The following is a 26,509-nucleotide window of genomic DNA, read 5'->3' as shown; positions in this document are numbered from 1 at the left end:
CGGGGCCCCCCGCCGACCCCCGCCCCGGTCCCCGTCAGAGTCACCCTCTCCCCGCTTGAGTGACGACGCCCGTCACGGGTCCTGCCGCCCGGCTGCCCGCAGAGCTCGACCCGCGCCCGCCGGGGASCCCCCTCCTCGCCGCCCCGAGCTCGACTCCCTCACGGCACAGCCGCGAAGGCGGGTAGGCAACAGGCTCGCTGTGGCGCTGCCTTGGTCTCCCCGCGGCACCAGGTCTCCCCGCGGGCTCGGCCACGCTGCCTCCCCCACCGGACGGCAACGCTGACCGCTGCCTGCCATGCTCGTCTGCTCTTGGGTTGTGAATGCCCACCCGTTGGGCGGCAGCCACCACCCTCCTACAACTCACCTTCGCCTGGCCACGACCGGCAAAGAGCAGAATCGGCTGAGAAAAACCAGCGAGCGCATGGCCCYCCGCGTTGTCGTCCGGCCACTTCCTCGGGCGCTGCTGTGGCTGCAGCGCACTGGGGCACTACAGGATGGAGATAGGCTTCATCTACTTTGTATTCCCTCATGCTTTTCCATTCCAGAGCCGCCAAAGGGCAAAAAAAACCCCAAACAAACAAACAAACAAACACMAACTACAGAAATCAATTGCTGAAGTGGGTTTCTAATACAGTCACTTGAATTCAGGGTATCACTTTCCCAAGCAAAAGCAGTACAAAACGAACCCCAGCCCACGGCATGCAAACCACTTGCATTTCCTACAACCAGCCTTCTCGTCCTTGGCAAATCTACTGCTCTACACRGGTTTAGGAGCCCAGAGAGTCTAGTCTAGTCTTTAGCAAATAAATGTGTTGGCATTCCCATTTTCTCTCAATGCCTTGCTTATGTTTCTATGTGATGCACGACCTAGTACTGGTCATGCCATGAGCACGCCCGTTGTACGTTCGATGTTTAATTTGAATTCTTCCATAGACATTTTTGAAGTGCCTTTTGTTCATGAACTTGTTGCRCAGCCCGAGAACCTCATTAAACCCACAAACCTGCTGCCATGTCAAGCACGCAACAATGTCACAATGGCACCAGGCAGCAGGGTTTAACCCAATTTGCACTCTTACATCCAGCTTTTTATCTGCATCTGTTTTATATTCATTTGTACTCTTTTATATTCAGTAGTGCAGCTGCACAGGCTCAGAGCCATGTTTTAGACACAGTACCATCCAGACACAGCAACAGCAGTAGACAACATTGCCTAACTTAACTTACACCAATACACTGAATTGTATTCTGAATCTTTCAAAATTACCTTTAACTTGCTTCCATCAAGCTGATTTAACAACCTCTCAAGGTTCCAGGGGATTGTGGTACCTATTGAAATACATGCACACACAGATACATGTTTTGGAACTAGTTGTATCAGTATCTCCCTCTGTGATCTTGGAGAAAAAAAAAAATCAGTGAATTCTGCCATCTATACACTGAGAATCTAGCAAAGATATCTAGTGTAGCTACTGCACAAATATTCACACAGCCTGTAGCATTAGGAGAACATTAACATCTGTAAAATGCTGTAGGCTTTGTGTACTAGTGGTGTATCAAAAGTGCTAAGAATACTTTGCTTTTAAGTAGCGTAAGGCTAAAATACATTGTTTCCTAATCCCACCTCTTATTTAAGACTTGTCAGTCATTAATGTGGAAGTGATTGACTGAACAGAACATAAGAATTATGATTTTATAGATGGAGAAATGGATGCACGGAGAGGTATGTTAATTTTTGGAGTCAGGACTGAAAAATTACTCCTTTCTAGAGCACAGTTAAATTTAACATGGAGGAGGAGGGGAAAGAAAGAAAGAAAAAACCCCCAAACACATAACCCCCTAACCTACTCTCCTACCTATGTCCTCTCCCAAAGACAAAACACATCTCCATTAGGAACTTGAAGTTTGCATATTAAATTTGCTGGTATATTTAAATGAGCACATTTATAAGTGAATACAGCAGAAAGAGGAATTTTAGGTAGGTGGCCCTAGGCTGCCTCCATACTCAAGACAGATGGAGAGAAAGACTCCTTTCAAAAGGCGCTTTGGAGAAGATGAATAGCCTAGTTGTTCCAAGCTGTTGTCTGGATGGGTTCCTTTCTCCACTAGTAAAGGAAAGAACTTAAGAACCTACAGTTGGATGGCATGAATAACCCAGCGAGCATATGCTCTTGCTTAAATTACTGAGTGGCTTTTGTCCAGTCCTTCCCTCCAAATTATGTCATAACTAACACATATTAGGTACTGAATTTAAGTATCCTGCTCTAGAGTCTGTTATATGTATATTTTTAGGACACTGAGAAGTTGCTAAATGTTGTTAGAATCGTGCTCAGCTATAGACTAAAACTCAGCCTTAGAAAGCAAGGGCTTACATGATTTTTGCTGATGTAATTTAATACTGATTGTAATTTTATTTAATATTATGAAATACATAAACTGTATCAACATATGAGACGCTGAATTATATTAACATTCAATCACATTATTTACAAAAATAAATGTTATTAACATCTGATCTACTATTCCGGGCATAGATTGGCAAACTGTGTTCACTGGGAGCTCCTGTCCCCAACATCCACTTTATGCTGGACCTCAAGAGACCTAGCACTATGCTTATCTGTCCCATTTTCACCTGTCCGCAGCTGTCATTTACATGAATGTTCAGTCCCACAACTAGCTTGTAAGAAGTCAGTTGCAAGTRAATGCCTGATCAGAAGTACAATTCAGTAGATATTTATACCTGTAATACTGTCAACAAATGTTTCATTCATAAAATTATTTTTGAGATTAGTCAAAAGTGAAATCCAAATCTAAAACCAACATATAATTTTGGAATGTTTCAGTTCTCCACATGCACAAAAAGGTTAACTTAACTTTACAGAAATTAAGGCATTTGCCCTTTGAAAAAGTACTTTGAGAAAACAGACATCCATGTAGCCAAGAATGTTATTATTTTAGTTAGGAGGTAAGCCCTCTCTCAGAAAATTTGAGCTACTACTGCCAGTGCCAAGAAGTACTACTCTACATAATTCCTCAGCTGYTCATTGTAAGGCTTTTGATTTTTTAAATATATATATTTTTTTCAGTACTGACTTCTGATAAGTGGTGTATACAACAGGAAAGTGTTAATTTCTAAACAGTCTTAAGGCCTTTAACTGTGTGCAGCTGTTTCAAAATTATACAGCCAAAGTCCAGTAAGTTACGCAGCTAGCGCTTCAACCATAATAGTTTTATGTTCTAGCTCTTGCTAAAGAAGGGATGAAAATGCCAAGAAAACACTATTGTTCATTCTCAGGCAAGCTTAACCTTACAAAGGTTAAGGGTGCATTTATTCAAACAATGATTTCCAGCATTCTGCTCCAAATCAAACTGGATGTCTCCTCAGCATCCTGTTATGTACACACAAGTCAGCATGCCCATAGAAAAGTCACAGATAAAAGAAGCTACTTCCAGCTAGGTCATTCTCTGTTCTAACCTAACAGGCAAGGTAGTTCTGCCAGCACTGCTCAGGAAGCAAGAACGGTAACTGCTTTTACCAGTAGTATGGTCAGCTTAAAGACATGTCAAAYTGAATCCAAAGTCCACTGCATTGTTTTAACTTAAGGTGATTTCTAAGCTTCAAATTGAACACAGGAAGATTTCATATTTAAAAAGCCTAGACTATCTTGGATGCAATCTTCCAACATCAGAAAGCTTCAGAAGTTTCTAAAACAAAAATCTTAAAGTACAGCTAATTATGCTGTAATCCAGTAACTCCATTCTGCAAGTCTGTGCAGGAGAGCAYGCTCCTGAAAAGCGGTCTTTCTGCTTAAGAAAAGAGTCTTTCCTTCTTCAGCTGAAGGCAACCTCTGAGATAACAGTAAAGATTGTAACAAGCTATCATATTAAATAACTGCACTTTGCTTCTTTATTTGAGGAAGGAATCTAGTTCCTGCCTTATACCTCTTCCTTCTCTATAGCTGTAGGCAACTTCTGGATGCAGGTGGTCTTATCAGATATGAGATTCATCAAAACAGCTTTAGATTATCAAGGTACAGGGCTCTTAACTGCACCCCCCAACTTCTCTGCTTCAGAACACTGCAAGAGGATAAGGTTGGACTGGAAAAATAAAAGGCACAAAATGGTAAACAAATTGTGGTACCATAATGTCTAGGAGAGAGAAAGCAGTGCAAGTGAGGTAACAACCCTATACCCATGCTTAAGCTCCTTTCCCTGTACAAGCTAAGACTGCAGATGCCAAAGGCTTCTTTGGACAAAGTGAAAACAAAAATAGGAAGTCAAATCAGCAAACTGAAATGAGTTGACCTATAGTTCATAATCTGAGTGGAGAAGAGAACTTTGAAGAATCTAATCAGAGATTTCAGCTAATCAGTAACTGAAAAAGCAGCAAATTGCAGTAGTTTAATCACCTAAACTCAATATGCTATAGTTAAATGACCYCTTTATATGCGTCTTCCCTCTTTTTCGTTATCTGAATGGGTGTGGTAAAACCTTATTGATTCAGATTTTTAGTAATAACTATTAAATGAAAAAAGCTCTCAGTTGTAAAGGATAGGCTATTTTCCACTTACTGATGAAAAGAGCTTCTCTTTGCATCTAGCACTTTAAAATCTGTTCTAAATCTACACRGCCTTTTGGAAAAAGTTGATCTGCCTTCTAGTGAAGAGATTACCATTTAGGAACCAGTAACTTGCAGCTGTGCTTAACAGATCCAATTGCTACTGTACTGCAACTCCAGAATTAGAGAAGTGCTAAGAGAAACTTATGCAGTAACCTTATACAGCTGAACAGTTCTCACACAGAATAAAAGTGCCAATTCATTTGATGAAGCATCTGTTTAAATCTTATTGGAATTATCCTACCATTACATAACCCATTCACTACAGATTATGTGCCATTTTAGCATATTCCTGTGATTACATATCAAAATTATACACGAAAAATGCAAGAAAGTGTCCAGCATCTCATCCAGTGGAAAAAGAGCTTTTAATACATTAAACTTGTAACTCCCCCTGTAGCTACAGAGTAACCGTGCTCTCCCTATGTAGGAAACTCAGCTTTTCACATCCCCAATATGGAGTGCTAATACATCCTTGTCATAAAAGGAATCAATAAAAAAYAAATTTGTTAATAATTCATTTCAAATTCAAATAAGTTCCAGCACTTCAATAGAATATGTCTGAGAGTCTTTTTGGCGTTTAAGTCTTTGTAGCTCTTGCAAACTTCCTTCAATCTTGTTGAGTTCAGAGTAGAATCGTACCTAAAAKAAAAAAAGCAGATGTTTATAATAAAATAAAAGTTTAACTCAGTTCATTTCATACATAATAATACTGTGCAACTGCCTGTGGCCCTGTATAATTCCAGATATTCTGACCAAGCAAATACAGCAACTTTTAGGGTCAAAATGAGAAAAAAGGCAATTGCCATTTGATGCTCACAAAGCAGCGTACAGAGGCGAGCACACATGATTTGATTTACTATGTATTTAATTTTTAACACACATTCTTAACCCCCATATTCTAAATCCATGCTAAAATGAATTCAGTATTCTAGAAGATGTAGCTTACTTGGGCTCTCACAAACTTATGCAGGCTAGAAAGCAATCCTTTTGCTTCTGGTAGCATCACCATTACTGTGAAGTGAGCATCAAGTAACAGGCACATCCAATCCATGATCTGAAGACAAACAAGAAAAGTACACCTATACTTTACGATATGCAGATGACACTAAGATTTTGTTTTGAAAATGGACTCTRAAATGTTAACTTCTAATGCAGAATGGATAGTTTCACACTTTAAGACTTTTTATTTTCAGACAGTGAAAAGCAYCCTATTATATCTGACTCCATATAGGTTATATTAATAGACAATACCTTATAGAATGAATACAGATCTCTGTTGATTTTATATACTCACTCAGTTACATAGTACAAGAACTGAAGGAAGTGCAAATCTTAGAACTAGCTTTTTTACCTGATTTATAGTTGGAGAAAGCACACCAGGAAGAGTGGTAGTAATTTTTTCGCTGCTTTTCACATACAGGTAGTGTAAATACCTGAGAAACAGCTTTAAAGAAAAAAAAAAGGAGGGGTGGGTGGGAAGGACAACAGACAAAAGACATGTTACAAGAACATACGTAATAGACCTATGAATTTTCTCCCATACACAAATAATACTAAGTTTTTTTTTTTTTTTAAACCTAGATGCCTGTACACTATGCATTAAAAATATGCTTTATGGCTCTCCATCTCAGCTTGGAGTTTGAAAACTCTCAGATATTCAAAGTGTAAAATGACATTCAGGGGTAATTACTGTTCCAGCAGTTGTGTCATTGCAACTTAATTCAGACACAGAATTTCCTAAGGACTTTGCTAAAAACTTTATCAACAATAACAATTTTAGCCCCAGTTTCAGCATCAGTAGCCAACAATAAATTGATGACAATCAGAATTGGGTCAACGTCATCTCATCCTCAGCATAAGTCAAAGACTTCCTTCTCTCTCCAAAAAAARAATTAAGGAGATGGGTGAGTGCTAAGACCAGCTTTGTTCTGATAAACAGGTTTTTAAATCACTGTAAAGCCATAGATAAACTCAGGTGCTGTGGTATGTGCAGTTCTTGAAAATTTTATAGGGGATCTGAAATTGAAAGTTTAAGTTTGATTTGTTTTACATTTGGTATTTTAGTGTATAGTTTGTTTCTCTTTTTTTCCCTAAACTTGTGGTTCTGATGGAACTGATCAAATTAGCATGTCTCATCACTTTCTTAAAAAGCATCCAAAGCAAAAGAAGGTATCAAAACCTTTATTAGATATGAACAATATTTAAGTGGACTGGATCATAAACATAGTTTCTTCCTTACATCTTCTACAAGCAAAGACGATGAAAAAGCAAAGTTCCGTATGCACCCAGAAAAACATAGCACTCAATAGCACTAAATCTTATTAGTCATCTTAAAATAATGCACGAAAATGAATTCATGCAATCCTAGTAAGAGTAGTAAGTTTCTGATACGTAATGAAAGAAAAGCCCTCTCTTCCATTTCCTCCCTCCCAACATTAAAACAAGTATTTAGAATTTTTAATTTTAATATGCTTACAACAGCTTGCTGAGCTGGAAGGTCTTTCAGATGAGGCAGAAGAAATGTTTCGCTGTAAGCTGAATGGAGAACAGCATTTCTGTGCAGTATTATTGAGGAAACAATTGCAAGGAAAATATCAGTTTCTACAAACAAACTGAATTCAAATATAATTGAAGAGAGAGATCCTATTTCAGCTTTTTTTGTCTCTTGTATTTCTATCAGGAAATATATGCAGCCACTGAAACACTGCACTAACAGTCATCTTGAACACAATTTTGTTTAACTCGAGCAGGTAATTGGCTAATGTGTATTTCTTCAACAAAAAATTACTGATGCTATTTTTTCTTGGGGAAAAGGTTTAGGCTATACTTTTGTAAAAATATAGAAGTTTTAATTGGTGCAGACACTTTCTAGAAGTTAATCATTTATATTTATATTCTAAGTGACTTTTTCCTACTGAATAGGAACGTCTCTTAGCCAGAAATTCTCAGAAATTTTCAACAATAACAGAAAAAATGCCTTTTAGCAATGCTAAAAATAAACATTCACTTCATAAATAATGCACTGATTTTCTTTAGTTAAAATATACAGAGGATACAATAATGCAGCCTTTTGTGGTCCAACAGGGCAGAATTCACCATCGTTCTTCACATGGGTTTCCTTTGTGAATATAATATCACAGCTGTCCTCTTCCAGTTCAGCATTGAAACCATTCTCTACAATTTCAGTCTTAACTTCTTTATTGTTGGATTCAATATCGATATAACAGATTACAGACTCCAGATTCACATCTGTTCTTTCAAGATAGTCATCACTAATGCTGTAGAAGAAAATTCCACAGACATTTAATACTTTTATTATTAGGTTTAAAATCAGCAATGCCATCAGCCCAACAGTAACAGACAGTATTAACTCTTTTGCACATACCATAAAAGTGAAAATATATACTAAAAAATATTATCTTGCAGAAAGGATGAAAACCATGAGAGGACAGTTAATATTTTGTAATTACTAACCTTGAGCAATACATGTTCTTTTCATACATTCCAACACTATAAGTTACTGTATTATTAGACATTCATATGTTTATTTCAAGGTTACGGACCATGAAGGATTGCTACTGTATTCTGACATTAGCAGGACTGTAGGTCCTACATTCTGACATGTAGCAGGACTTAAGACAACTACAGTTCTCCTAATTAGTAATTAAGGATTTCACATTTCTAAGTAAGTTACTACCAATACGAACAAGATTTGGTGTTTGGGGAGGGGGGAAATCTTTTGTGCTCCTGTAGTCCAGAGAAACTACAGTGCTAAAGGCTACAGTGCTTACCTAAAACTTCATTCATCCCCATTATTATACAAGAGCCATTTGGGTAGACACCGTGATGAACTTAAGAGTTAATCTTTCTTATGGGCTTCTTACCCTAGGTAAATTCCTAATTAACAACACATCTGAAAAAAGGCAAATGCTATTTAAGCCAGCAGTGCTAGCAAAAGGCATGCTCATTTAATTACACCTGACAACTTTTAGAATTACTAAAATGCTTTTTACAAGATTGCATATAGTATACAGGACTACAGCATTCACTGTACATAGAATTAAGAGTTTCACGCACAGTATTAATTGCTTATCTACACAAGTTAAAGCCATTCTTGGCAACGAACAGCTTTTTACTAAAGGGCTTTGTTTAGTGAAGTGTAAAAAAACCCAAAAACAAACAAACAAACAAACAAACAAAAAACCAACCCAAACCACCTGATTTAAACTTACCTTAAAAATACTTTCAAGCAAGCATAAGTAATTTCTTCAGGAATATCTGGGAACCGTTGTAGGCAAATTTGTAAGAGATGCACATCTTTTTTCTCCAAAGCAACAGCCATTAAGTCTGGGCATAAACTGCATAAATAAGATAAGAATAAACTGCACAGTTCACTCCTAGTTGTTAACTACATTAACAACTAATGTAGAAGTATTAATTTCATTTTACACAAAAAACCTTCAATCCCACCTAAGAAGTATCAGTTTCATCAGCAAATAAGCAATAGACTTGAAGAGAAATAGAGTATAGCATCTTTGACAGTCAGTTCTGATAATTCAAAGTGCTTCATGAAAAACTGAACTTCTATTTTTCTTAAAACTATGCCTTACAATTAAGAAAGTGCAGAAGTGTTACCTGTAAGAGAGCCCTCGTTTTTGGATCAGCTGTACCAGGAAGTTTCGAGGGTAGAACACTGGATCTGTTTTACATCTGTTTATAAGAGCAGTTATTACACATCCAATGGTAGCTTGGAAATCTGGCATCTGTGGTTTTGACAACAGTTGTTTCAATTCATCTTCAATTGCAGCTGAAGAAGAGTCCTGAAAAACAACAAATACTATGCAACTCAAGAGTAATGCATAGTAACAGTGCAGTTCTCAAACCTTCTAATTAGGCCAAACTAGAAAGAGAATTATTTCAGTATTCCAGCCAAAGAAATAAAACCACTCACTAATATGTGTTTTACTATCCTATCACAATCATGAAAGAACCAAACAGTAACGATACAGTAATTATGCACTTTGAACTTGGGAGTAAGTAGCATCCTTCAATAGTTATTCAGTGATTATTCTCCTATTACTTCAGTAACATTACCAAGATCTCCAGCTAAAGTGGAATACAGGGATGTTTCAAATAAGAAGGGATACAGCTTAAAGTATCACAACACTTAGAGCAAGTTTTGAAAGGGAACTACACCAGAATATGCACCTACCATATCTGACAAATTAATCAGCAAAGTTTATTTAAAGCTGAATATTAGTCCCAGCATCCTGGGACCCAATTTTGATACTGATACACTGAACTGAGTTTGATAATAAGTATTAAATTCTCTAACTTGTTTCCAAAACAAGTAAGAATGTCATCTTCTGAACACATTTTAATGTGCCACTATTTTATGTTATACCCTACTCTAGAATTTTATGAACAGGTTATTTCCTGAAACAAAAATTAAACAAAATTAAAGCATCAAATAAGAATCTAAAAAAGYTTTTTTTAAAAAAAAAAAACAGTTCAGCTAGAATACCCRCTCACATTACATACTGTAAAATAAGATTAAATTTTTGAAAAACCAACATCTTTGTGCTGGTTGTCAGAACTCAGTTAGGAGCCCTGTGTTGTACGGCTGTACACCACACTTCTGACAAAGCATTAATTTCATTATGCCTGAATACTATTCTCGCACAATAATAGTATAATCCTCTAAAACACCTGGTTGAGACAGCTTCTTCAGCTTGTTCTGTGCAAGAAAACATGGAAGAAGAGAATAGCTTAAGAGACATTTGGAATATTCTGAGAGTGCCTAAAGAATTCCTTTAGGATATTTGGTTTACTTACTTTTATATCTAATAACAGCTGCCCAACAGTTAAGGTATCTGGCTGGACCTTAGCAACACTATTCCTCCTTGATCTTAACTACAATAAAGAAACACAAAAAGTTATTATTCAGGTCCAAAAAGATGGTGTATATCCAAGGATTTCAGTCAAGATAACTAGGAAGATTGTGTGTCAACTTGCTGCAGGAATTACATTCAGTAGCTGGGTAGTCCAATCCCAGAAACAGTGTTAGAACCAATCAGTGGCAAACACCAAGTTAAATTCCCTTTTGCTACAATATGTAAAAACACAAATAGCAGCACGGGAGAAGAGACAGAGAAACAGAACAAAAACCTCACTTACTCCTAATTTTAACTTACAGTCATTTTGGATTCAGATTTTAGAGCTACAGATTGCTGTGACTGAAGGGAATCCACCAGCTCTTCATCGCTAAGGGCATTCCAGTTTATAAATGAAGACACATCTGTGAACACAAAAATGAAACTACGTAAACACTTAAAGCACATTTACTAAAACAGAAATATTACATCAACTTCTGATAGTAATATGTATTTTCTAAAGTATAATCCAAGTCATTTTCTGCCAAGAAACTTTCCATTTGTTTTATCTCAGCAGCAAGTAGTTTTATGATCCTCTTTACACACTCTTTTCTCATATAATCTCTTAGAGGAGGAGAAACAAATCTGTTGCTACATTATTTATTTTGAACATTACTTGCAACAACATTTTTCAGTGCAACACTAAATTAAAGAAACCGTTTAAGTACAATTTAAACTGAAGTTTACAAACTTAGGTTTGGCACTACTCTGTCCAGTCAGAAGCTCTTTAAAAAGTTTACAAGAGTCAGTGCTTTATTCTTTAACTTTGTTTTCAGTGACCATAGCTAGCATCCCAGTATTTTCAGTAAGTCCAGTAATTTGGACTCAGGCGACTTCAGTTTAAGTGAAGTCACATTAAACTTAATGTTGCCAAGAACTCCAATGCACACAAAAATGACAGAATTTAACAGCGAGGAACAGAATACACTGTTAAGTTACTTCAAGCTCTTTATATCTCATTGATTTAATAGGACTGTATTAAAACAACATTTTTTATACTTCTTTTTTTTTAAATGATGAGATCCTTGCACTGTAATTACAAAAAGTTCTTACCAGAGGTTTGACTGTCTTTGAGCTTTCCCACAGCAGCTGCCAAGGATGAAGTTTCACACTTGTATATAATTACTGTTAGCACTTTTCCATGAGTAAAAAAAAATTTTTCCCCGTAACACCACAACTACAAAATATTAAACATATTGTTAATGAGGAGTGGAGCATGGAATGAATTTTCTGCACAAGCTGACATTTAACTCCTTACCACAAAATTAAACTAAAAGTCTTCTCATTGATCAAATGATCTTTTTTTAAGATTATTGTTGGATGGGTTTAACACTTGCTAGCAGACCTTCATTAAGTGTTGCTTTTAAATACAGAAATAAGTCTACTGTTGAATACTTTCCAGCGATGTCTTAAAGTACAGTAGCTGCTCTGAGGAATTAATTTCACTTGGTAATTTTAATTTGTTAGTGAGCTACCATCAAGTCTGGCACCATTAAGATGAACAAGCCAACAGCATTCAGGTTCCTCCCCTGCCCTGGTACAATTTTATGGAAGTCAGATGTTCTATTTCACTAATGTATTTAATCACTTAGGTGTCACTTTACTTATCAATTGACACCTGAAGACCTCGAAGTACAGTTTAGGGAGTTGCTGCGATCATTTAGGCAGTCATTTGCACATGGTCTGAACATAATAATAATAAAAAAWAAWAAATAAAAAAACCCAGTCAGTATCTAATTAGCTATTTCATTCTCACCAAATAATCAAGACCAATAGAAGTGAGAAGATGCCAAATTATCAAAGAAGTTACCATAGGTCACCATGCTTAAGTTTAGAGATGGTAACAAAAAATAGTTCAGCAACTGGCCATTTTTATTAGTTTTGTTTCAGAAGTTGACATTTACTGTTCTTTCACACAAAACCCAAAAGTCTGGAGGCCATCTGTCTCTTTTCACTTCTATCCGGCCAAATGCATCAGATGGAAGCTTACGAACCACAAATTAAAGATAGAGCTCACTTGTCCACTGGTTCCCAGGGGCAGTTCCTTTGAAGTCTGTAATGTTTGAAATTTTGTATTCCATATTGTCAGGCACTCTACAGAAAATAAGAGATAGATATTACAAATTCAAAAGCAACATAAATACCGCATTTTTCTTTGCTATTTTCAGTTACAAAGACTTGAAGAAATAGTTTCAAACTGTTTCAAAAAACAAAACAAAARACTGAAACAAAAACAGAAAACATTTCAAACTAACTCAATTTAGTAATGTATTCAACATTCTGGTTAGTTTTCTCAACAAAAGTATTTAAAGAATAGTTAGTTTTCGAGCAAAGTTTCAAACAAGAAGCAGCGATAACAGAGATAGCAGCCCATATAGCAAGTCTGTGCTGCCTGCTAACTTACCTGTACACCTTTAACAGCTTTTTAAGGTTGATCAACTTCAGCTATCCCTCTGATCAGTTTTGCTAAGTCTATTACCTAACCTGTCTGGAAGAATAGTTTGTTTTAAAATGCTAAACTATATTCAGTGGCTTAAATCTCAGTGGTCCCACAGTTCTCCAGAACTTCAGTGAAACAGAAACACTTCAGTCCTGTGCCTGATTTTAGACACTGATCTCTCATAGGACATTAGGTCTGTTTCCCCACATATGTCCTGTGTACTTCATAATGCTGCTTCCCCCCACCATGAGTTCTCTCACTGCTTCTTCTCAACTCGTTCCACAAACAGCATGAAAGCAAATAGTGAAAGCACCATAGGGAGTTTAGTCTTGCAACCCACTGTACCATTTACTGAAGCACAACCTTTAGACTAGTGCTGTCAACCACACAACTCAACTATGTATATTAGTTTCAAGAGTCAGTTAACACTTGATTAAAAAAGTAAGATTTATACCATTCACTAAAGAAACAAGACCAACATTTTTCCTTGGTGATCTATTTAATAATCCATCTGTCATTTTATCTAAGAACAGTATTTTAGAAGTTAAAGACATCTTAATCTAGTTATTTTCCAGTTACCTTTGGATTCCTCACCAAATGCTGTTAGACTTCCTAATACTGCAACATGGTCTTTATCAAGAACGGCAAAGGAAGTTCCTTTTAGGACACTTCCAGATACCAAAAGTTTGAGCAGTAGTGACTTTGACAAAATTTGCTCTTCCTCTTCACTGTGTCGCTGCAGAGGTATCAGAACCTTATACACAGAGCCATTGGAATCTGTCAAAGAACAGAGACAATGTTTTTCATGATCTGTCATTATGGAATAATTATTTGATACAATATGGCAAAAGTATATCCAAAATTAGAGCTGAAATATAAAGAAATACAGGATATCTAAGGACATGTCATGATGCAAAGCAGAAACATGGYAGCATAGCTACACAAGATCTTTGAGGTACAAGTCATAAATTTTACGAACAGTAAGCCTTTGCAACCACCAAGAAAAGCACTAGAAAGATGCAATTACTTCTACCGCCAATTGTTTTAGAAAGTTTAAGACAGTAGAGTTAGAATATTAAACAGTAATTCATAAACATTAACACATTTTCCATGTCCTTTCATACAATTCCTTGCTTTACTATTACATCCCATAACAAAATATAACTTACACAAACATAGAAGTGTGATGATTTGATTTTTTATATATGCCGTGAAACTCAGTGGATTAGATAATTCCTGTTGTTCAAGCTTATATTTGTGTAGAATATTCAGCTTAAATTTCTGTACGTAGATAAAATAATCCCCATCCTAAAGAAAAACAAAAAAACAAGTTTGTCTGTCATTACAAAGAGAAGAGATAATAGGAATTCCAATATTAAGATATTAGTACTGCTAAATTTTGGGTGTTAAGCAAAATTATGAATGTACATGTTTACTTCAGTGGGATGTACAGCATAATTCTGGAAAGTTTGAAGATTCAAGCATGGAAAGAAAATTCTAAATTGATATAACAAATGGCTTCACCAGGAAGAAGCATTTGAATAAAGAGATTCACGGATAAATCTCAAATCATTTGAAGGTTGTTTACATAAATGCTATTTAATAACTAATTTACAATTAGCAAGTATATGACGAAAATAAGAAGTTACATAACTTTATATTCCATTTAATCTTAACTGTTTGCTAAAATTCTAAGAGCCAGGCACCCCCACCCTGAAGCAACACAACTTCAATTTAACAGTTATATCAGAAACAATATTTAAATACAGGATAATGATTTCAGCAAAAACCCTTACAATACAATGAAACAAGTGATGGTTTTCAGAAAAAGCATTTGGATCTGCTGCTATTAAATTTTTTTTATTTTTTAAACTCACTTTCTCAGTAGCAAAAATTAAGATGGGTTCTTGACCTTCCAGAAAAGCTTCACTCCACCTAAAAACAAAAAACTGTATGAACATCTTCTGAATTCTACATCCATACCCAAAGTCATGCCACTATTACTTAGGCAGCCTCTCATTTTTATCTGTCTAAATAATTCTAATATACTAAAACCAATGCATTCAAAAAAATTCAACCCATCTTGGTCTTTGGATCCCTCATCCCCCAAAAGGGACAGTTTGCATCATCATCAATTCCTTTGATCATGAGTCAAGCTTCATAAAGTAGTATCACTTACTTAATGACTTCATCTGAAATAAAGTTTTCAATTTCTTGCTGTGGGGCTTCCAAAAGGACATCTAAAGTTCGAACGCCACCTCCTTTGAATAGTACCAACGGCTCCCCATGGGGCAGTGAATGTATCCTGTATACATCAGCTGAAAGCTGTATAGGAAAAAAAAGAAAAAAGTAACTTCAAACTCTATGTTCTTCAGTACATTACTTTGAAGGCCAAGTGTTCTGCGTGTTTTTAAGTTCTCTCAATAAATAAGTAATGGAAGAGTGATGAACCTGTAAGATTCCCAGCAGGTGATGATTTTCCGAAACGCTATAGAATAATGCAAGTCACTACATGACAAAAATGCTAGGAAAAGCTCCTAATGAGCACCATATTTCTGAATTATATCAGACAAAACATAATCGAGGGTAAGGAGTTCAAACAACTGTTAAGCAGCATAACACAAACTGTTGTTTAACGCTTACAGAAGCGGAGTAGAAAATCTGTATCTGAATATAATTCACAGTCTTTAAAGATTAAGTCCTTAGAAACAATGCACTTGGGATACTAATCAAATTAAGGGTAATACTTTGATGATAAAGTCACTCAATCCAAGTGGATTCCTTGCAGTACTCCAGAACCTCAAGAAGGCCAAGTTAACAAAATAATCAGCTAAAGCTGAATGTTACCAGTACTATGAAAATTAATCTCTTCCCTCTCCCAAGATTCAAAATGTTAACATAAAAGTGAACATAAACTAAGACACTTACTGTTGCTTTAAATACTTTGTCCAAGTTAACGTCTTCATCCTTCCATATTCTTAAAACCTTAAAGAGAGGCATTGTTTGATAAGCACAGTAAAGTAATATCTACACTTCGCATCACACAAAATACTAGTGATTGCATGTTACTGATACAACACAGGAAGAAAATACGAAGGTATTCACAGTAACATTAGTAAAAACAGACTTAAGGGAAGTTTTCAGGGGAAGAAGCTAAAGCGAAGACAACAGAAGTGCAAATCAACCCCCTCAAAATCTTGAATTTGAAAGGAAGGATGGAAAAGAACATACAGAAGGCACAGCATCATTTTTGCATGTAAGTAAAACTAGATCAAAAGGATGGAGACAGATTAAAGTACGGATGATCTGATCTGGAAGAGAATGTGTTTCAAGGAGAAAAATGAATGGTTAGAAAGGATACTTCATATCTATTTATTAAAAAAAAAAAAAGTGCCAAGTGTTCAGCACAGGCTGAGCAAACACTACTAGAAGTGCAGAAAGCACAGGAATAGGAAATGTTAATTTTTAAGACATGAGCAGAAAGACAGGGATGCAGGTATAAACCATTTTAACTGTTTCAGTAAAATAACCAATTCTACATTTCAACCAGTCTGTAATAAGAAAAATAACACATCTTTGGAGAAAGTGTGTATGAAGCATTCTTTATTGAGAATGCTTCAGTTTTAAAAAGGCCACTACATAACTGGCGGTCAGCACAGACGATCTGCATGCCACAAACATGCCACCAACAGAAGAACAGGCCGTGCACATCCCTGTCCACTCAAAGAGCAGAGACGACCTGAACTGCAATGGTACAAAACTAACATTACCAGCTTTAAGAGACTGCAATAAGGTGTTGAGAGCTCCATACATTTCCATTTGTTCAACTGAGCTTAAAAACCAAACCAAACCACCACACCAAGGACCACCAATAACTTCTCTATCTACATTCATCAGAAGACTCACTACATTCTTTTCTGACAACAAATAAAGAATCTCACCTTGTCATCATGAACAGCAATATATTCATGAGTTTCAAAGTTGCATACAACTGGACATGTGATAATTTGTCCATGTTTAACTGACCAACAGCCTAGTGGCTTCTGATCTGAAACCTAGAAGAGTCAGAACAAACACATATAGTTAAGATATAACATGGTATGCTTTTGAGATTTCTCTTATGACAGAAACTTACTTTAAAGAGAAAATACAAGCTAACCAAATCTGGCTTGAATAAGAATATTAAAATATGGAAAGTTCCATATTGGAACAGAAGTTCTGAGCGCCGTTAGTACTCTTTTTTTCTGACTTTAATACCAGAAATTTCAAAGCAACACAGAAGAACTCTGCAATGGAAATTTATTTCTTTTCACTTTAGAAATAACTTTGGCCTATAATAATTAGACAGGCTTATGCGATAAAGCACAATGATCACACTAAGCTTTTCCATAATGAATATATTACTTTTAATCACTAGCACAGTTACATACAGAAAAGCATCTTTCCTCTTCCTGGTTTACTATAAGTTATTGAGACCAAGACCAATGAGTTTTACTATCTAAATTAATCTAATATACGATTCATATTTTGTTGCTCAGAGGACATTCAGCTCCCTTTCCTTAGTCTAAAAGTACATTAGGCAAGTCCTACCAACATATTTATAATCTCAGGTATGCTCTTGGTAACAATACTAAGGATCCCAAAGGGATCGTGCACCCGTTAAGATACAACCCCATCCCCATAAACATGAAAGCCAAACGAAAAAATAAAAACAAACGTTTGTCTAAGCTTTCGCATTACGGCCCATGGGGATGAACGCATACAGTTTAAAAAAAACACCTGTAACGTCACTTTTCAGTTTCAGGTGCTGCAAGCGCTCCAAGCCCTCGGCCCCCAGCCAGCAGGGAGGCAGCTAACAGCCACCAAGCTGACAGCCGGGCGCGATGCGCGGCGCCCTGGCTGCTGCGAGGAGACGTTATGTACCCTCAGGCTGCAGGACGCAAATACTTCTTGCAGAGGCGAACGGAGGAAGCCAGCCAAAGAAAAGGCGAGCAAGCAACCGCCGGCGCGGACACGCAGGGCACCGCCACGGCGCAGCCCCGCGGGCCGCGGCCGCCCCGGGGAGCAGCGGCGGCTGCCGAGGAGGGAAGAGCTGGGCTGCGCGGTTACCTTGAAGAGCGTGGCCGTCCTGCCGCGGTCGGTGAGCAGGACGTGGTCGGAGTCGGGGCCCGGCTCCAGCGCCAGCACCCCCGCGCCCAGCCCCACGCCGCCGCTGGGCCCCAGCCCGCACAGCGTGAACCCCTCGCACAGCGCCGCCATCTTAGCGAGCGCCCACCGCTCGCGAGACTCGGCGCGCGGCCGGAGGGAGCGGGAATGCGCATGCGGCCGGCGGCGCGGCCCGCACGCCGCGCATGCGCCGTTGCTGGGGGGGGGGTGCGGATGAGCCGGCGGTGTGAGGGTGGGGCTGGTGCCGAAGCGGGAAAGCGTCCTGCCGCCCCTGAGGTGAGTTCGCGCCGTTCGGGCGCTGCCGCCTTCGGCTTGAAAAATCATCCGAGCCGCCGGGCTTGTGTGTCTTACACTGCAAGCACAGCACAGTTATTAGCTGCTGGAAGTAATCGATGTAAATACTGAAATTGTGGAGAATGTCTAGTGTGTTTTATGGCACAAAAAGTGAAGCTATTCACAACAGCCTTGATTTTGCTGTATTGCTGTAATCTGTAAAACTAGGATTACAGTTCTTGGCTGTTGACTTCCGCTGAAGTTGTAGTAAGGCTTTACTAGTTAATATTTACAAAGTACATAAACTACAGTGCCTCCTGGATATTTTAAGTATTACAAAATTACACAAGACTAACTAGTTTTGAAAAACACCATTATAAAGCAGTGCAATTAACCACATTTAGGATTTCATTTATTCAGTTGTGTTTCCTGTGTGTTTTATGCATATTATTAATCAGGTCATTTSCACAACTATTCATATGGTCATGAGTGCTTGATCATGCTTAAAGAGGTATCATTTATATGCAGATTAGCCCAAGAACATCAGATATAAGGCTTCTGTTGTGTTTACACAATAAAATTGTGCTGTTTTTAAGAATAATTAAACATACATCTGCCCCATGAAATATGTCCCATACAGGATTTTGGTAAAAAGACAAGAGTAGGACCCAAGCCTACTAATTTTAATGGCAATAGGATCAGGTCCAGGTTTTTAACCAGTTCATAATGTATTTGCATGCAGTATAATTTTGTGTCTGTGTGCAAATTTTAAATTAGTCTTAACAATACAAACCCCAAATCTTAAAAAAATACTTTCCAGGCCCAATTATTATTAATTTTATTGACATAGGTGTTGTCCACTGTCAGAGAAGGCACGTTGTCAGCATTGTAATTTCAGAGCCCTTGCTGCAGTCATATCTGCTTGCCAGAGAATCCAGCACTAATCTTGGCTCTTTGAGAGTAATCACCAGGCTTACTTTGGTGGCAAAAACTCAGCCAGAGTCTTTGCTGTCTACCAGGCACAGCCCCAGCTTGCGTATTCCAGCAGGGTGCTAATGCAGTCGTGCCACTAGACAAGTCATTAACACAGAGCCATGTTCCTGAGCCAATGCAGAGGTCCTGTGGTTTCTGTCTCTTTTGTACAGTTATCAGATCAATTCCATATTGGATTATAGCTGTATCCTGAGCTGGACGTTCGCATTACATCCTATAATACAGGCAGTGGATCATCCTGTACTTAAATGATGTATTTCCCATGCCAAGCGTATTTCCCTTATTCCTTGTCAGCAGGACATCTCATCTTGCGGTGTCCTCTTGACTGCATTAGCTCATTCCTGTGTCAGTGTTTCTTCAGTTGGTCTCAGACTGGTTAAGAACTACTGCAGTTACTCATTTAGCAAAGCAGTTATATGACCCTAATCAGTGCTCTGGCAAGACATACAAAACTCTCTTCATCCTGGTAACTTTTAATATTACCCGTTCATGTTTACTTTTAGCTGGCTGTGATTTATCTTACAAAGTAAGGGTAGCCACTTAATAGTTTTTAGAGTAAACCCTGTAATCTCTATCTTAAATATTTTCTAGGCCTATGTTTATTCCTTATATCCTGTCCTACATAGCTGTGAAGCATTACTATAGTGAATAAGCAAATACCATTCTTCCAGTACAGAGAGTGCTTTATTTCTATGGAGTAATCCTCTACTTAAAAGCTTAAAGAATCATTGTATGTGAAATTTCTGTTGACTACAACAAAATGACTTGTAGATAAGTGATGCAGGATTCTTACCTTCTGAGAGGTTTCAAGTGTTCTCTTTTCCAGTATTTACTAAAACACTGTGTTGCCAAACCCTGCATAAAGAATTAGAAATGTTTTCCTACTGAAGAACTTCCTTGGTCAACTAAATGGTCATTTACAAATGAATGGGCTAACATCAGATTGATGTGACACCTGCCATGATAAAATCTTTAAAAAGCTTGAAGAGCAACAAAACCTGAATTGCATCCTCAGTAAATGTCCTAAGCTGTTTGAATTTCACTTACAATGCCAATTCTTTGTGCAGCTTAATTTTGAGCAAGTGATTTGTAGAGCTGGAGGCAGAAATGTTAATGGCTATGTTCCTTGCCACRGGAGACGGAATAAAAGAAAATAGCTACACTTGTAAAGAATAACTGTAGGTAGTTTATTTACAACAAAATGCAAGGAAAAGTACAGTATTAAAAATAAATAAATTTGAAAAAAATCAGAAACGAAGTGATATGGATGAAAAATATGACCATCAAATTCTCCTGGTTAGCTTTGCATTATCTAACATACAGAGTATTTCAAAACTTGGTCCTTCTTTGATGGTAGTGGTGTATTGGCTAATGTAGCTGTCATAACTCTAAATAAATGAATTACTGGACATTCAGAGTCACATGGAATTGTCACAGAAATGAAATTAAAAAGTGAATCTGTTTCAGTGACACCACAAAACTACAGGAAATTGTAATTCAATGACCATGCTGTTTGTTTAAAGCAAAACATTGTTAGACTTATTTAGCATTTTTTAACTTACACATATAAAATCAGGTCCAAACAAGGAAATGGAAAAGTTCCTATTGACAGGTTCATGAATTCTCTCTTACTGCACTCACTAACTCATAAAAAGCATATACATTTGGCTTACTTCAAATGATAGCACATTCTTTTAAAGTTATAGTGCAGCAAGCTTCAAAGCGGTTTTAACAAAATGTAGCTGTCTTATTACAAAATGTAGCTGTCTTATTACAAAATGAAAGTCAAAGAACAAATATTTTCATTTCAAAATCTCTACAGCAGCAATTAATGCAAATTGGCTACTAGATGTCACAAAATAACCTTCCAGAATAATTAAAAAAGCCAAAGAAAAGGTCAAATAGTTTCTTTCAATAGGATTTATCCAGTCATTTACAAAATCAACCAATACATTCAGAAGAAATCCCATTAAGTAAGTGTGTCAGGAATGTGTTGCTCCTGATAGTCTTTATGAATGCCTCATTTTTTAATTTATTAGATCAAATCTTCTAAAGACTGCAGTGGATTGCCAGTTACTTTGTTATGATTGTTCTCAATGAAATTCATGAAAGTAGGAGCAAGCCTGGGAGGTTTTAATACAAACCCAAACAAACTGATCACATTATCTATTCTGAAGTGTATTCTTCTTGATGTGTATTCCTTGTATAGTCGTAGCAGAGCTGTATCATGTAATCCTTCAATCACTGTGGCAGAGAATAGGAAGACACAGCTATTTCGACTATTGAGCTTTGCTGCCTGGCACCATACTTTAAAGATGCACTCACTAGATAATTACATTATTTATTTTTTGCAAAAGAAGTGATGAACACTTGCAAAATACTCTCTATTTTTCTCCCAATAAAGATGTTTAAAAATACAACAAAAAGCGCTGTGACAAAATCAGTAATGAAAGCAAACTGCATTCCCTCAAAATCTGTCACCAAGTATTCTGACCTTCCTTTTTATTTAATTGTGTATGTGTGTGTGTATATGTTTGTCAGGAATTTTCTGAAAGAAAAGTCATCCTGCATTAAAAAAACAGAAAAAGAAATGATATTTAAAGATCATATTGATGAAATGATTAATGACTGACTAGTGGAGAAAACTGAGCAGAACACGGTAGAGGATGCTTATACAGCCCATAAAAAGCCTGCAGTTATTTCTTACACAAGGCAATGGATCATTACAGATCTTTTTATTTGCCCTCATTTGTAAGCAAAATGGAGGCAATATGGATGATCCCGATCCTAATTTTGGCCTGCAGTAACTTAAGGCTGTCTTCCAGTGATTAAACCTGATACTGCTACAGAACAGAACTGAGAGCTGGAAGTGGGTATGGCAGCAGCACATGCGGAGGGAGGCACAGCATTAAGCAGTCTGTCATTTTTTCCATGACATGATCAGTGTCTTTCTTTCTCTTACATATCTGTCATGCAGCTACTGAGTTATGTCCTATTCAGGTATGTTAATAATTTTCATATATTCATTATCCCCAAACCTACATAATATGATAAAAAATGTATCCACATGGGATAGGAAGTGAAGCAGTTCAATATGGGTAAAAGGTATGATTACTTTGGTCTAATAATCTGTGTCAAACCCAGATGCTAAAACATATATATATAAAGTTATATGTATATGCAAATTCATTGAAAAATATAATTTCAGGTGGTGAGGACCCAAACGATTTGTACGTAGGTCAAATTCAGGTAATGAAACCCAACCAAACAATACTTTATGCTTTCAAAGGTCTCCCTTCTCTGCCTTCTCTGCCAATATTTGCATTTTGCTATTAAATAAAAAAAAATGATTAGACCAGTTATAATCATGAATACTTAATTTGTACATTCTTCTGTGAGCTGATGTCATAAACTAATGTAGGAAAGTTTTGTTTGCAGCATTACAGTGGCTGTTTTTCATACAAAAAATCATTGTCAGTTGGTTTACTAATCACACAAAATTACTAGCTTGGAGAAGAAAAGGAAAGCAGACCATGGACAGTAAGTGGGAGAATGCATGAAATCAGACCACAGCTAACCTACAAAGAGCTCCTGGATTTTGCTAGCTACAGGGTTTTAACTATCAAACAAATATACACGTTTTCAGTGCAGGTTGACAGTGGAATTACCTCTCCTGCTACTAAAACTACCCTATTAATATCACACATTCAACATAACTTCTACTGGATATACAGCTGTTGAGAAGTTCAGTGCATTTAAGCCAGTCAAACTTGCATGAGCAAATCATACCATTGTGCTGAGAAGATGGCACAAACATCCTTTTCAGGTAAAAGGCCATCCCCAAACTGATTGTTCATTATTCAGTGATAGTTTAGCTCCCAAGGACTGCAACTTTTTTTAAGGGGACCATTGCAACCAATGGTACAAAATATCACCCACTTTAATCATGTGATTCAGGCAATACGCTATCATTCACTGGGAACTGAATGGTGGCTTATTTAATGACYACTACAGCAACCAATAGAGATAGCTACTGACAACATTCATTAAATAGCAATTTGTATGAAAGACAAATTGGGAAAGGTTCTCACTGAGCTTAGGCTTAAAAAAGGAAGGAAGAAAGGAAGGAAGGAAGGAAGGAAGAGACCACTTCTGCCATTTCCTTTCTTCCCCCCACCCCCCAATCTGCATATCTCTATGGGGTAATATCCATTTCTAGATTTTCATTCCTGAGATTGAAGAGTGATTTCACACACAGGCCAGGAAGAGCATTTCTTCTTCCTTAATGTCACCCTCCATGGGACTGAGCAGCCCCATGGTTCATTTCTAAGTGACAGATTTTATTCACCTCTTCTTCAGAGACAATGGTAAAGCCTGGGACCAGCTTCCTGTTAGCAGAGATTGTACTGTGTAGGAAAGATGAAAGGCAGGAGAAGAAAAAGCCCAGGAGTCTCCTATTTTCTTTCCTTTACACTGAAGGTCTTACAGCATAATGAGTAGTCTTCTTCCGGTGAGGACAGGACAGAATTCATTGGTTTTGCTTCTCAGCTGGCTCAAATTAGCTGCTTGTTTTTCCATCTTATACATAGAACAGGAGTCATGAACACCAATACAGACTTAAGAGATCACAAAAGTACAGGGGAGAGCTATTAAAATACATTATTTACAAGAAATGGGTGGTTTCTTTTATAAATTCTGTGCAAGATAGAAATAGTTGAATGGCCTCAAAGTTAGTATAATTAATTACAATTGGGGCTTCAATACAGTGATACTTCAGGTTGGAAAAGTTTAGTATTTGTTAGCTTGGCCCCAGCTCCTGAGTCATTGAGCAAAATGTGAATCTGAATGATTGTTGTTGGTGTTCAAGTACAATGAGCTGCAGGTCAAAGGTTTATGAATATACATGAGAAGCCTGAGTGTAGGAAGGATTTAAAAATCAGTTACAATAGAAGAAAATGGGAGTTTTTTTCCTGTTAACCCTGCATTCTAGTTGGCACAAATTTGCCTCAGAAGTCCTTGGCAGCTTTACTAAATACCTACTCCTAATTATAAATGCTGTGACCTAGATGAAGATTTGTAGCTAGACATACTGCTACAGAAAGATTTTTTTTTTCTTTTATAGGATTCTCCTCAGACTATTTCATTGCATGTCAGTAAGACGTGCCATATGGCTAGGAACACTTTAGGAATATATGAATTATGTTCTCTTGCATGCACTTCTCTGAAGGTTTTAAGGATCATATCTGAGTAAAGAAGCAATCTTTCCACAGCAGTAAGATTATTTTAAGCAAAAACCAAATGACCAACCATCATGACCTTTGTAGATATTGAGTTACTCTTGCTGTGGTAGACATGGCTTATCGGAAGGAAACATGCTGGGTTAAATTTAAAGTTTTTTTTTCTCTGGATCTGGAAGAGTGAGAGTTTCTGGAGCAGACTTTTTTCGAGGCCGCTCTTTGGGAACTGTTAGGAATTCAGGAGCATCTGTGGAGAGAGGAGTAGATGGAGCACTAGATGGAGCACTGCGGGTTGAAGAAGGCATGGAAATGTTAGAGATAGATATTGCAGGTGGGAAAATCCCAATTTTCTTGTTGGTAGCTTCCTGAGTTGCTCGTTCAAACTCTCGGACTTCATCCATTGTCATGTCTTCAACAAGAAGAAAAGAAAGATAAATGGCACGTTAGAATCATTTCAAATGATGATTTCACTAACTTAGTTAAACTACTTCCATCCAAATTCTAAATCGGGAAATGAATGTCTATCATGCTCATCATTAAATGATTCTCCATATGAATGCCTCCCTATTGTAATGCATGGATTGGAGTAAAATAAGCAACCAGTGTAAAAAAAAAAAAAAGGAAGTATGTTAATTACATACTAATTGTTCTTCCTGAGTCTGAACTGAATATGAATAAAGAGTGCTACCTCTGTAACTGCTAGAAAAATCAAACTATTTCGCAAGCAGTTAAAGAATACACTTAGATACAGGGAAGGCAAGTAGAATTCTTCTGAACTTTAAACTAAATAAAACTGATAGAAAGCTTTTTTTTTTGTATCTAGATTGTGAGCATGAACCAGATAAAGGGCTGGCACCAGCACAGTTACATTGTTCGCTTATTGTAATTATCAAGGGATGAAAAATTCTCTCTCCCCAAGCACAGCTTCCATTGATTTCTAGTTGCAGTTGCATGCACATAACTGAGGACAATATGCCTTTCTACTAATAAAGCCTAAAGTATTCCTTCTGATTTGATAAAGTCACAACACACTTTCCAACTTTCCCATCCAGAATCAATACTTAAATATTTATGGACAACTGACAGATCCACTGCTTCTTAATTCCCTGGAAAATAGATGCAAAATGAGAATAGATTAGACTGGTTAAAGCCACTTTGCAATGGAAAAACAGGTCCACAGGATGCTGCTTTAAGAGTAGTGAGAGTCTTATGCAGGTGACAAATGTGTCACAGTGCTGTAGAAACCCACAAGGGGGCAGAGCTAGCCCACAATAAACGTGTTCTAAGCTGAGCTATGCAAAACTTTTCTAATAATATCCTAAATGAATGACATCTGCTACAAACGGATACACTGAGCAAAAATCAGCAAGATCTTCCTAAATTCGCTGCTTCATGTCTGCATTGCCTGTAAGATGTCCACTGTGCCAATTCAAATAAATTTACTGATTTTCACTGAAAATCATGTTAAATTAGTGAATTTATTTGAAGGATTCACAGAATGAAACTCAGCATATTCAAATCTACCCCAGCTAGAACAGAGAAAATCGTATCTGCTAAATGGTGTCTCTAACTGGAATAGTTGACTACCACAAGATAGAAAAAAGGCACAGCCAAAAACATCCAATAAAATCCCTTTTAAGTTCTATTTTTTTTCTAAATAATAATAGGTCCTTGGGAAGTATTTTTTTTTTTAAACAGTCAACTGAGAGTTCTGTTAACATTTCTGTATGAATGTCAAATTGTTTTGCTTACTTGCTGCTCCCCAACTCCACACTCGGGACCACAGTAAGGATGAGTCAGGTGATGTTGAGGGGGAAAGAAGAAATCTGTGCCCAAACTGATGTGAAAG

General features: G+C 37.3%; 2 protein-coding genes across 10 annotated transcripts in view; both read right to left on the bottom strand.

Moving 5' to 3' along the window:
• Positions 1-2,383: 2,383 nt before the first annotated feature.
• Positions 2,384-18,289, bottom strand: NOL11 (nucleolar protein 11). Of its 2 annotated transcripts, none has more exons than XM_026067506.1 (18): positions 18,101-18,289; positions 16,933-17,046; positions 15,920-15,976; positions 15,171-15,316; positions 14,869-14,926; positions 14,161-14,299; positions 13,571-13,768; positions 12,569-12,645; positions 11,605-11,728; positions 10,813-10,916; positions 10,454-10,531; positions 9,254-9,438; positions 8,851-8,976; positions 7,675-7,896; positions 7,095-7,173; positions 5,970-6,062; positions 5,565-5,672; positions 2,384-5,257 (listed from the first exon to the last, which is right to left on the bottom strand). In XM_026067506.1, exons 1-18 carry the CDS (start codon positions 18,248-18,250, stop codon positions 5,144-5,146), a joined length of 2,172 nt encoding a protein of 723 aa, XP_025923291.1. In that variant the 5' UTR covers positions 18,251-18,289; the 3' UTR covers positions 2,384-5,143. The 2 variants fall into 2 exon arrangements, with proteins under 2 accessions (XP_025923291.1, XP_025923292.1); XM_026067507.1 differs by having other exon boundaries at positions 13,586-13,768.
• Positions 18,290-20,589: 2,300 nt separating this feature from the next.
• PITPNC1 (phosphatidylinositol transfer protein cytoplasmic 1) overlaps positions 20,590-26,509 on the bottom strand; it is a 99,744-nt gene continuing 93,824 nt past the window's right edge. For all 8 annotated transcript variants that reach the window (XM_026067548.1, XM_026067552.1, XM_026067551.1 and 5 more), the window contains one exon: positions 20,590-25,069. In XM_026067548.1, the coding sequence (XP_025923333.1) occupies positions 25,064-25,069 (6 nt within the window). In that variant the 3' untranslated portion in view covers positions 20,590-25,063. The remainder of the gene's footprint in view (positions 25,070-26,509) is intronic.

This window comes from Apteryx rowi, unplaced genomic scaffold, assembly GCF_003343035.1.
Source record: "Apteryx rowi isolate R43461 unplaced genomic scaffold, aptRow1 scaffold_26, whole genome shotgun sequence".
In the NCBI taxonomy this organism is placed as follows: domain Eukaryota; kingdom Metazoa; phylum Chordata; class Aves; order Apterygiformes; family Apterygidae; genus Apteryx; species Apteryx rowi.
Note: the sequence above shows the minus strand (reverse complement) of the source record. Positions and strands in the feature narration are given on the sequence as shown.

Bases quoted from the DNA above. Each gene is read 5' to 3' on its own strand.
- NOL11 (XM_026067506.1), bottom strand. From the start codon at position 18,250: ATGGCGGCGCTGTGCGAGGGGTTCACGCTGTGCGGGCTGGGGCCCAGC. The intron at 15,977-16,932 runs GTGAGATTCTTT...CCTCTCTTTAAG, and splicing joins TTGCTGTTCATGATGACAAG to GTTTTAAGAATATGGAAGGA. The intron at 8,977-9,253 runs GTAACACTTCTG...TTATTTATGCAG, and splicing joins AAACGAGGGCTCTCTTACAG to TTTATGCCCAGACTTAATGG.